This window comes from Bidens hawaiensis, unplaced genomic scaffold (assembly GCF_021521415.1).
Source record: "Bidens hawaiensis isolate Kalapana, Puna unplaced genomic scaffold, B.hawaiensis_p1.1 tig00005142_1, whole genome shotgun sequence".
NCBI classification, from domain to species: domain Eukaryota; kingdom Viridiplantae; phylum Streptophyta; class Magnoliopsida; order Asterales; family Asteraceae; genus Bidens; species Bidens hawaiensis.
Window position 1 is genome coordinate 348861 of NW_027491327.1, and position 13161 is coordinate 362021.

The 13161-nt window shown below is 33.4% G+C and overlaps 1 protein-coding gene across 1 annotated transcript in view; it reads left to right on the forward strand.

Moving 5' to 3' along the window:
- Positions 1-13161, forward strand: part of LOC143629006 (protein FAR1-RELATED SEQUENCE 5-like) — a 29460-nt gene that overhangs the window by 15328 nt on the left and 971 nt on the right. The window contains exons 2-4 of the mRNA XM_077098410.1: positions 12252-12302; positions 12344-12395; positions 12885-13146. Of these exons, the coding sequence (XP_076954525.1) occupies positions 12252-12302; positions 12344-12395; positions 12885-13146 (365 nt within the window). The remainder of the gene's footprint in view (positions 1-12251; positions 12303-12343; positions 12396-12884; positions 13147-13161) is intronic.

Sequence of the window (13161 nt, forward strand, 5' to 3'; positions counted from 1 at the left end):
GTGTGTGTAGGGCAGTGGTACAAATCCCGGGAATGGACAGGCATTCCTGCTGAGATTGTGAACAGAAAACTATGTTTGTATTTAACGACTGTTATAAATATTTTATCGAGTCAACGTTTCACCAGCATATAGCTGACGTGTTTTTCCCACCCTTGCAGGTAACTAGATGATAATAGATGATATACAAGGATTGGAGTCATAGAAGATCGCTCGAGATGGTTCGTTTTTGAATATTATAAATCCTTGTATTATTAATATTACGATATTGTAAACCTGAAGCTCGGGTGTTTAATTCCCGAGTAGTTTTGACAACGTAAATTAATATTTTAATATTTAAGACTTCCGCTAAAATAAACCCGCTACTCTGATATATTTACAAAACAGGTACCAACTATTGGTCACACTCCTAGGCCCTGGATCGGGATGTGACATCTTTGCATTCTATAAAAACATTATTTGTTAAAAAAAAAAGATCTAAAAGGTGTGAATACATGATAATATAACATATCTTAGAAAAGTATACAAAAGAAAAATATCACATTTTTAGACATATCTTAAGAAAAAAACAACAAATCTTTTAACAATTTTGAAGTTGCTTTCATTGGAGCCATAATCAAATGTACCCCAGCAAGCATCACTGTATTGTTCCTACTCCATAACAAAGGTGAAGTACAGTGCAACACACTGTCCATAAATTTTGTAATCCAACTATAGACAAAGTTCACAAAAATCGCTCGTCAAAAATACTTATACCTGTGTCAAAATTAAAACTTACGGTAATCATAATATCATCAACTGTAGGCAATTCTAGTTTTATACCCATCAAATTTGATATTTAAATACCTTGAAGTTACAATTTTTCAAGTGCCATCTTGTTTCCCGAAAGATAACCAAACCAGAATCAATACATTAAATTACCTGCAAATACATAGTTCTCATATCAGTTTGTGATCATTATGACTTACAGTGTCATGTACACAAAATTCACAAAATCAAATAATGATAAAGTTACTCAACATGGCCATAACTGAACAAAACAATTAACTGATGGTTCAATTAAGCCATAAAAAGTATTAAGAAAATCAAAAGTTTAAGCATAATGTTACTGTTACCTTTGACATGGAGCGTTTACTTGGTAAGAACACATTTTTATCAATATCATAAAAGACATTGTTGCATCTTCACTTTTATCGGCTTCTTGAACTTCCTTGCTCTCAAACCTCATGTTTTTTATAGCTCTCCTGCAAATTTTGTTTTGTTGTGATTGGCTATGGCCTCCATCATGCATTGTTTTCCTATTGACAACACCAAAGTCAAAACAAACCAGAGAAAAAAATTTAACACATGATGTCAGATCAAGATCAAATCTTCATTGTATTGGTCAACGTTATTGGATTCCATTTAAATTATATTCTTTTCCTTATCTACATCGATCGCTCTTCGAATTATCAAAGTGAACATCACGATATAACTACAAAACTGAAATTGAAAATGGATTTAGATTGGAAATAAACTCACATTTGTGACGATCAGATCACCAGAGGAATTGTTCTTCTCATCAATCAACGATTGTTTGCTGGCCTCATCTTTGGTATTAATGTAATCAGTCAAGATACAAATAATAAATTAGTAAACGATACAGACTCAACATAAAACCTCAAACTTACATATCTTAACTTCAAATTAGATGAAATTGACACATGGATGTAAGATAGTAACCTAGATTGGTGAAAGAGGGGCATATGTTCTTGTCACTGTCCATTTAGGATGTAATAAAGTTCAATTAAAAGTCTTAGCAGCAATACAAGATCACATAATTAAAGCACAAACAATTTTGTACCTAAAAAAAAGATAAGATGATAACAATAAACAAAACCTTCAATGGAGAAAGAATAATAGAATATATATTACTACAACAAGTTGGGTTAATGATTCTTACCTTTGCAATTTCTATATGAGAGCTGACCATGCCTAAAGCATTCATTAGGAACTCCATATTTCAACTGTTCATAAAACTCAAAACTTGATACGCAAATTAACAACTGAAAACAAATTCTTCTCACCGGCAACATTATGTTGGACGAAAGAACCTACGCTACGCCACGCCGGTGACGTTGTGATCGACGGGGACGAAGAGGCCGGAGTAATCCGAGGCAGGAACAAAAGGTGCCAATAACTTGAAGGTTGTTGGCATACATAGTTCAAGGTGGTGGTCTTTATTCCAAATTAGCAATCAGCTTATTGAATCATAGTGATAAAATCCCCTGGAACTCACATAACTATTGAGGGAGAAGAACAGGAAGCCAGTTTTTGAGGTAATCAGTTGTGAAATATGTGTACGTACAGCAACAGCGGTTGTCAGTGAAGAAGGAGCGACGTGTGAGAGGAAACAGCTGCTTGTAACTCCCCTTTTCCTGACTTATTACGGTCAGGGCAAGATGATTCAACGGTTCAAATACCCTCATAGACCAGTTAATTTCATGAGAAACAATATAATATATAATGAGAGTAAAAAACACAGTAAAATTTGATCAACAGTATATATAAAATAACGTATAACAATTATTGGAGACACATGCAAACACCTTTTTTCCTTTTTATAGCTTCGCGTTACAATTTTTTCAATCTTAACTCTAAATATGAATAAACAGATAACTTAAATTTCCTTTATTTTTTTATATAAAAAATAATAATCACAAACTCACATGATAGTGACAAGAAAAAAGTGTTTTTTCTCCATTCTTCGCCATATTTATCTCTCAAACATGGAAATTGAATTGGAAAATGACAACTAACTTGCCGTCAATGACAATTTAACCAAATAGTTCTGTAATCACATAAAAAACACAAAAACTCTTTTTAGGTTTTTGGTTAAAGATCTCTTACATATTTTCAAAATTCCTTGTTTAATCACTGTGGTGAGAACATCACTTTGAAAAAGAAAAAACATGTTTATAGTTGAATATCTGATCTCATGAAAAAAAAAAACATGTTTTCATATAATTAAGATACAATAAATTAAGTTTTAAACTTGACTTTATCTCTAGTATGCAAGCTTTCAGTCTTACTATTCCAGTGAGTTATTGCCTCCAACATCCAACTAACCATGACCTACATATGGTGAATTTAATGGTTATTAATTATTTTATTTTGCTTTAATCATTAATATCTTACATGCATTTCACTAATCGTTACCCTTTGTCATTCCCAATTTAATAGGATGGTAAGATAGTATAGGTATTAGGTATGAAAGAGAAGGTCACGGGTTCAATATTCATATCATACAATAATTTCATATTGTACAATAATTTAGCTATTGGAATGCAATGCAGTTAAAATAATAATAATTAATATATGCAACTATATATCAAACATATTTGTATGCTTTATCCAAAGCACCCATACAAAAAAATGTTACACTCTATTAATTATTATATTTTTTTAACTGCATTGTATTTCAAAATCATAACAAGACTATTAAAAAAAACACAAATTTATTAATAGAAAATGTAATCTAAGGAATATTTGCAATTATAAGGCTGCTCGTTATTGATGAGTATAGCGCCGACGTTATAACAATTGATGTCTCATCTGCCTTAAATATTGCGACGGAGCGGTGTTATATCCAGTGTTAAGGGATGCGACAACAAGTTAACAAAACGAAGGGGGTACAATGTAGTGTTAAAGGGAGGTATGGGGATGTGGCGACGACTTCCTACGTGGAGGGGGTATAGTAACGCCGGTGGTGTTATACCACCACGACTGCTCTAATGAATTTATTCATGTCCTATATGTTCTTGTGCGGTGGAATCTAGGAATCATTTGTTTGATGAATGTCAAGTTGCTACATGTATGTTTGGTATAGTTGCATATTTAACATGCCATGTTCATAGTGACGGATCCATAATGTTTTTCTCAGGTTCATTTTTTTTCGGTTTTCAAATTCATACAATCAAACATGAAGCTTTTCACTAGTCGGGTCAAATTGGAGATATTATATAATTTGATACCATAACAAAACAATATGTTAGTTTTAAAAACACATAATAAAAATGCAAGGCCAATAAAAATGGAAAAACAATATTACAATCAATGGGTTGTGAATGCATGATGTGTGAATAAGTCTAGAAATAATCGGAAGCGAAAACGTTCTTTTTTAAGTTATTTAAAACCCCACCTAATAAGCAATAACACAGTGATGGTTTACTATAAAAAAAAGTAATAAAATCAATCATAGAAAGATTAGAACTTGAGACCTTTCAAGCTTATAAGAGTTATTGGAACAAGGAATTTATCACTTTAGCTTCTTAAGGTATCGTTTGGTACGTAGGAATGAGAGGGGGAATGGAATGAGTCATTACGAGAGAATGAAAACATGGGTGTTTTGTTGGTCAATGGAATGGAATTAACGATTTCATAAGGAATCCCATTCCATCAAATCCATTTCTTTCCACCTCCTTCCTTTTTTCATTCCACTCCTCTTTCACCTTACTCTCTAAATAACACCAGCTGACAACCACCACCGCTTGACCACTACTACCGCTGCCGCCGCCACCACCTGACCACCACCGCCATACCACTGCCACTGCCGTCGCTGCCACCACCTGACCACCACCACCACCGATCCGCCACCACCATTGTCATTGTCATACCATCGCAACCACCATTACTATTGTTGTCTGACCACCACCACTACCACCACCACCTGACCGCTGCCGCCACCGCCACCACCACCGCCTCCGTCACGATCACCATCATCACCGCCACACCACCACCATGCCACCACCTGTCCACCACCGTTTCCGCCACCTGACCACCACCACCACCGCCGTCGCTGCCACCACCACCATCATCGCCGTACCACCACCGCCACCATCACAATTGATGCATGGCCACCACCATAGCCGGCGCCACCATCGGCATTGCAATTTTTATTTTATATTTTGTAGTTTTAAATTTTAAAATATGAATATTTTTGTCATTTCTAGTTCACTCATACGTTATATTATTATATTTTATTTTTTTATACCAAACAACAAAAAATAATAATTCATTTATTCATTCCTGTAGGTTAACCAAATATGACAAAGGAAGAGTCATTTCATTCTATTGTCCATTCAATTCTTTCTTTCATTCCATTCCTCCTCCGTTCCATTACGTTCAACCAACCTTTTGACATGAGTTCACTTCTATAAATCTTTTGGGTTCACTAAAGTTTTTTTATATTTCATTTTAACGTAAAATTAGGAAGTCAGTGGGTTCCAATGAACCCGTATTAGATCCGCCCCTGTTTGTTCACATAAACAACATAGACATTAATATTACAAAGTTCTATTTCTTGCTTCAATCTTCTCTATGCTCGTCTAAGCCCGGTATAACGCCACATCATATTCAAGAAAAGAATCAAAGAAATTAATCATTCTCTATACAAACATCGTATTACTAACCAGGTTCGGATGTTGTTACTCACCTTCAATCAACCAAATAACTTGAACTAGTATTAACATATTCATGCCTTCAGTCTCAATATGGTACATATATAGCGCTTTGATGTTGTTGCATGCTCACCTTCATCGCCCTCCTATTATAGTAGGTCAGCGGGTTAGCGACTCACTAACTTGAATCCAATATATAGTTTTTGGTTACGGAATTTCTTTAGATAGAACTCAAGGGAATACTCGGTGCAAAGGCGATGACTATCAACAACTTGTGTGAATTTTTTGAAAACAAATTTACCCGAATCACATTCAAACGTTACACTAAATGTTTGTCGATCTACTTCGTTTACCAAAACAACTTCAAGTTTCTTGCTTCCGGAACAGATTTTATTTAGCAAATTCTCACCTATAACTGGTTCTAATGCATCCTTAATCCTTCGTTCTGGCAACTCAATTTCTCCATTGTTTATTGTGTCATATATAACTAGTGAGGTTTATGACTATCTTCTTTTCGAAAGACATTTTCTATACCGAGTAAACTATGTTTATGTGTGGATAAATAGTTAAACTGATATATCAAGTTATTTATAATATGTAAGACGTAGGCATGCAATATATTTTGAATTTATTGTTGTAAATGACCAAAATATTACATTTTGTTATCGATTGCTATGATGTGTAATGATAAGCATAATAAAAATATTTTTTTAATAATAAATAGTAATTAAGCTTTTATTGAATTTTAATATTGTAGTTAATTAATATGCCATGAGTAGAAAAATATATTTAACAAATGTAAATGTACGTATTATCAAAGATTAGGCTTGTTTTCCATTCAAAAACAACTCTAATAAAAAATCACAACTTCTCAAAATGTCCATGTACACACCAATTCGATATTAGTGAAAATAAAATAGTTAGATAAGGTAGCGGGAAAGGCTATATGAAAAAACGAACAACGTTTGTAAAGAAAAACAAATAGTTACATTACAAGAAGTCTCGATCCAGCTAACATTATATACTCTATCTTTATTTGTTATCCATACAAATGAATAAGAATAGAATCAAAAATGAGATCTCTAGTATTAACTTCACTTGAGAAAACCACTTCATTTTGTGCATGCCAAATGAACCACCACGCAGAAATAATAATGTCATGAATAACGTTTTCTTTCTTGCCCGTAGCGATTATGCGGAATTCGTCAAGCAAGAATATTTACCTTAATGGGCAACGACCTATTCAAGCGAGTAGTTTCACCCCAATCCGATAAACACATACAATTGATATGAACCCTTTTGGTTTTTCATATAAAACTGCTTATCAACACTGAAATCCCAAATCCTCAAATCACGATTATTGTTGAAAACAACTTGAGAAATATCCGCCATCAAAAGGTCGAATTGCTCCCTTTCCACTCCTCCTCTAACAGGTTGATCTCCGCCAAGACCATATCCAAGCTTTTTACACCTCGTTTAGAAGCAACTGAACATCTCTGATTCGTATCTGATCAAAATAATCTCGGAAACTTGTCTCGAAGCTTGAAATCTCCTAGCCATACATCATCCCAAAAACTAGAATCCTTCCCGTTTCCCATCTTCCCTTTAAAGTATTCCGAGCAATAGTCTTTATCATGAAGGATCCTACTAGATTTAACGATATGGTGCCAAACTCCGTAACCTGACCCAATATAATTAGTCTCGTCAAGAATTCCTCCCCAATTCCCTTGAATATTTTTAATAATCTTAACCCAAATATCATTATGTTGATTAACAAAACACCATCACCATTTTTTGAAACAGAGCCAAATAATTAATATGTGTGTGCGCTCGCGTATGCACGCGTGTGTTAAGGAACAAGACTAAAAGTTGACAAAAAAAAGAAAAGAAACATTACGTGTCTTATTTTTTGAATGCTAATAGCGTTTAGATGGGTAAAAATGTCTTCCTTTAAACTTAAATTGGTTAAAGCATACATATACTTTGTCAAGTATCTAATTCTTTAAAATCAATGACTCTTATATCAACATGTCATACCCGGGTCGGGGGCTTGAATGCATGACAACTAATAGTTAGTATCACTTTTTTCAAATGATCAAAGTTTGTTACGTAGAGAAAAATGTTTGATTTAAAAATATCAACTTATACAAGGGATTTAAAACCCAAAGTTCACAAAACTTTTGTTTAATTATAACTATAGTTACAAGGTTTCTGTTAAAAATTACTTAAGCCATCATATATCAATCATCCAGTGAATCTTCTATTCCTCTGGTACTATTAAGCTTTGTAATAATTTAATCTTGATTACTTGATAGCACGTACTTCTAAAAATACGTAGGTTAAAACTGATGAATGACGCTGAAGATCAAAAGAATTTTCATAAATTGTTAAGACAACAAACACCAATAACTTTATAACCGACTCAGTGGGTCCACCTCCCAAGTCTTAATTAGCAACTAAACATACAAGCAAACTTTGACGATGTAACTCGTGTTACTTGTAATGGGTAGTACGTGTTTTGCTTACTGACTTATTATTAATTATTTTTATGTCATAATAATTTGGTCTTATGTTTATATAGACGTCCCATATATTTAAGAATAAAACTAAATTTATCCTTACTATATATATATATAGGAATATTGGTTTTAAATAATCCCAATTATGGCCTATTGGTAAATATCAGTCCCAACTTTACACTTGTCTGCTGACCGTCCCAACTATTTGTGTATTTGTTTTTAACGGACCACGACTAACGGATATTAACTCCGTTAGTGATTTGCTGACGTAGACCTTCTTCTCTGGCTGGAAACTTGCCGGAAACCTACAACTTGCCTCCATTCTCCCTAATATCGTCACACCGTCTCCCTCCCTCTTCAAAAGACATCGGAAATTAGAAAATGAAGTAGATTTCATCTGGCCAATCCTTATATACCAAACCCGATTTTATTTTCAAAAATTTGAAATCAATGTTACACTGTTTACAAAATAAGCATAGGGCTTTTGTTAAGAGGATAAAAACGAGTTGAATGATGTGTTAATTACCTCGAATGGTGCACGATTGACGAGGGTGAACTTCGCCGAAGACAACAACGGCGGCACGTCGGTTAGGTTTCAAATGAGGGGAAAGATAGAGAGAGATAGAGTAACGATATTAGGGAGAATGGAGGCGAGTTACAGGTTTCTGGCAAGTTTTCGGCCGGAGAAGAAGGTCCACGTCAGCAAATCACTAACAGAGTTAACATCCGTTAGTCGCGGCCCGTTAAAAACAAATTCATCAATAGTTGAGACGGTCAGCAGACAAATGTAAAGTTGGGACTGATATTTACCAATAGGCCATAGTTGAAATTTTTTAAAACCAATATTGCATATATATATTACAATTGCAAACTTTTGTTGCTTTAACCTTTGTACATTGTGTTATTTGAGTTGTAACCTGGGTTATGAACTTCCTTTTCTACAAGGTGCTATTTGACTTGCAACTTGGCCTTTCTTTAATTTTAAGGTTTTTCACTACTTTTTCCCTTGTAAGCCACTAAGTATATTATATTGCATGTGTAGTTCGTCTTTTGGTTCAATAGAATGAAATGTTGGTTAAAACTTAGAATTCTAAGGTTTCAAGTTCGAAACCTAACTTAAGAGAGTTTTTTCACAATGATGAGTTTCCTCCTTGATAGTGTTCTTGGGTGAGTTAAACTTGGAGCGTCAAAGTCAGCATGGACGGTTGGGATCCCGTCTCAAGAAGTCTCACTCGAATATTGGGCGTGATTCCAAATATTATTAAAAATGATAGCAACTTAAGCATGTATCATGGTTTGTACCTTGGCCTTTAGTGGGTCGACTCTATTTTTGTTTTTTTGTAACTTCAATACCTTTACATCCTTTAGAATTTAACCCCAACACTTTTCTCTTTCAACTTTGGTTCCATATGTTTTTCAACTTTTACAAATTTTTTGTTTTACGTGTTTGTCTAAACTTTGCGGGTTAACACGTCGCAATGTAGTAGTTCAACGTTTTTACACCTATTTTCCCGTTTAGCGGCCCCATCAGAATGTGCAGGTCCTTCATCGACTTAGTTATTGTTTTCCATGCATGGTTCAACATTTTTACGTCTATTTTTCATTTGGTCTTACTTTTTTTCGTTTTTTTAGAGTTTTTCGGTATTGGTGGTCGCTGGAGGAGGTGTGACATGGGTGCTATTTGGCACGGTTTTACGCCCCCGCCACAACGCGGGGGCTTAATACTAGTAAATAATAATATTAAAATTGGCACACTTTAACCCCATTTTATTTTATTTTATTTCTAGGGCATATAGCTCGATCTTAAGAGAAAAAGCTTGAAACAAGCCAAGCTCAAGCCTGATCGAGATAAGTTAGGGTTTACACCCCTAATGACAAGTTACATAAAATTACTATCGCTTGGAGTTATTGTCTTTTTTTTTAATTGCAATTAAATCACCTAATACTAAATCACCTTTTTTGATCATAAAACTAATTGATCGTTTACTCTTCTTTTTCTTTTTTACTAGGAATCTTAATTTTTAACTAATTGTAGACAGATGAATTTTTTTCTTTAAGAATTTGGAAACTTAATTTCAACACATACTCGACCTTATCCCTCTCTTTTTTTAGTAATTACAAGTTGAATAAAATATACAAATCTAAATATCTAAAAATCCATATATTTTTAAATTGTGTGTGGGAAAAACTACAGATTTAAATTTATAAATTATTTCTTTTGTTTTAGAAGCAAGATTTAAACTTAAATTAGAAACCATAGTTTGCATCTGCTTCTTTGTTCATCAATTGAACCTCATGTTATATATAAAAAATGATTTTTCGAAGATTGAGTACCTGGACAGTGGATTTAGAATTGTTACCAAATCTGAATTCTTATTTCAAAGGTCTTGCTTGCTTGTGAAGGAGGGATGAAGGCTACCCATTATCTATGTCAAAAACTCTTTCTTTCCTAGCTCGTAATTTAGATCTAGCCTCCTTGCAACAATATCGATTATGTGTTCGGAATAAAGTAGTTGTCCCTTTTAGATTCTTCCAAATCTAGCATCTTTGGTAAGGAGAGATAGAATTAATCTGATATGAATGTGTTGTAAAGAGGGTAGAGAGAGAGAGAGAGAGAGAGAGAGAATTAATCTGATATGAATGTTGAGGTGAGATAATGAAAAGACATAGGAGAGAGAGAAAGAGGGTACCTAAATTAAAAGACAGTAATAACCTTTTCGATTAATTTATAAAATGTGAAAAGATGTAGATGTGGAACAATGACAACTAAGGGTTGGGTTTTCATGGGTTTTTCCAATTTACTTGGATTTTTAATTTATACTTACCCTCTCTCTCTATATATATATATATTTATACTAGATTTTATCTCTTATATTACGAGAGTTATTTTACATTATTCGTTTTTAATATTTATATATTTATGTTTGGATTTTAATTTTATTTATTTTAATAAAGTTAATAATTAATATACTTGAGGTTTGATGATAAAATGGTTTTACAAATAAATGATATGTTATAATCCGGTTTAAAAGCTATCTGGGTTTGGTAATACTTATTACCCGTTTATTTTATTTATTATAAAATTGATTCTTAATTATAAATAATATCTTTTTTTTAATAAAATATGATATTAATTTTTAGTATATTCCAACTTTATAGGATTTTCATATCAAATATTTTATGAGATTAATTTTTAATATAATGAAATGTTATAAACCGTTTAAGAGCTATCTAGGTTTGGTGATACGTTTACCCGTGAATTCAGGTCAAATGCGTGAGAAACCTCCATTTACAAATAAAGTCAATCTGATGGCTTGAGAGAATGGTTGTTTTACATTTTTCGTTTTTTAATATTTATTTTTTGGATTTTAATTTTCTTTATTGTAAGATGATGAAAGAGTTTCATAAATAAATGATATGTTATAACCCGTTTAAAAGCTATCTGGATTTGGTAACACATGGCCCGTTTATGTTTTTTACAATAAAATTGTTTATTAATTATAAATAATATCTTTTTCTTTTTAAATTGGATATTAAATTTTAGTATATCCTTATTTTATAGGATTTTCACATCAAATAATTGGTAAGATTAATTTTTAATTTAATGAGATGTTATAACCCGTTTAAGAGTTATCTGGTTTTGGTAAGACCCATACCCATGAATTTGGGTTAAATCAATGAGAGGGCTCCATATAAAAATTAAGCAATCTGGTGGCTTCCATAAAAGGGGCGAGCGACCACATCGCGACACGTAGGATTTTAGGGTTTTCGTTTATATATATATATATATATGACCAATAATATTAAACCAATTACAAGAGGCACCATTTCTCCCAAACACCGATGCATATATTTAACTTCTATATTATCACAACATCCTATCAAAAATTTTTATATAGAATCTTAGAGAATCACGGCAATTAAAGAGGAAATATTGGTGATGATCACTCGATCAGTAATGAATTGAAAGGTAAGATTTTTAAGCAACAAGAGATACCCAAAGAACCTATGACCCGTCTATTGCCTGTTTTGGAAACTCGACCTTGTTATTGAAGCAAAAAGGAACAAAACAAATAAGGAAATATAACAAGCTACATAATTAAATATAGTAGTTATAATGTGACAGTTTTATGAGAGTGAAGACTAACATGTACCTCCAATCAGAATCTGCCACGTGGCACACTAATGATTCTTTCATTTTTACTTTTGTGTATTTTGGTTAATTTGTTTGTGTATATTTCAAAATAAAAGGTTACTAAAATCACCAATTGTGACTTTGTGAGCAGTTTGATTTCAGTTGTACTCGGACTCACAGTTATAAAGCTGCTTATGATCTTGTCCAGTTGAGGTCTGAAATTAGCTGTTCAAGTAAGATCATTACTTCGATAGGCGGCTAACTCCTTCGTCTTACAATCGACAGCAGCTTACTCTAACTGATCAGGTACGTGCCAGATCGATGATCTTTAATGGGGAAAGTGAATACGGTGCTGTGAGATGCGCAACCTTATACGGTAAACCTATCAAAACTACGTAGTTTTGATAAAAACTTAAAAAAATTCCTAAAAGCTAATCCCAAAACACAGCAAGCCTGCTCTTCTTCTCTCTGATGTTCCTGCAAACCCTAGGTACTACAGTTCACCGCCGATCGACAAGTAAGAAAGACGAATATTGATGCAGTATGACACAAAGCTATTAACCGTGCTCATTAAACCCTAGGTTTCCGATCAGGTTCATGTAGCAAGACGAAGATTAATCATTCAAGAGCTTTTTCTCTCCATTTACTAAATCAAAAGGTGATGACAGATAACATCAGCAAAGTTGTTAATCAGTCAATCTTAAGAAGTTCTTGTACTAATTCACGTTCTAACACTTTCTTTCACTTGTTGATTATCAGTTTTCGTCCTCTAATATTCTGTTGTTGTTGATGCAGGACATCCACACCATAATGGATTTAGAAGTTCAATTAGAGAAGGAGGTTTTTGAAACAAGTCTGATTGAACATATTGATGCATACGGGCATTTGATCACAAATAACGGTTACGATGTTGAAATAGAGAAAACAAAAGGTATGGACCTGGAGTTTGCGGTTGAAAAAGAAGTGACAAATGAACTAATTAGACAAGTTTTTGATACTCCTGATGACGCATATGAATTCTATAATAGTTTTGCGTTTTTACATGGATTTGGAATACGTAAACGTTCGACTT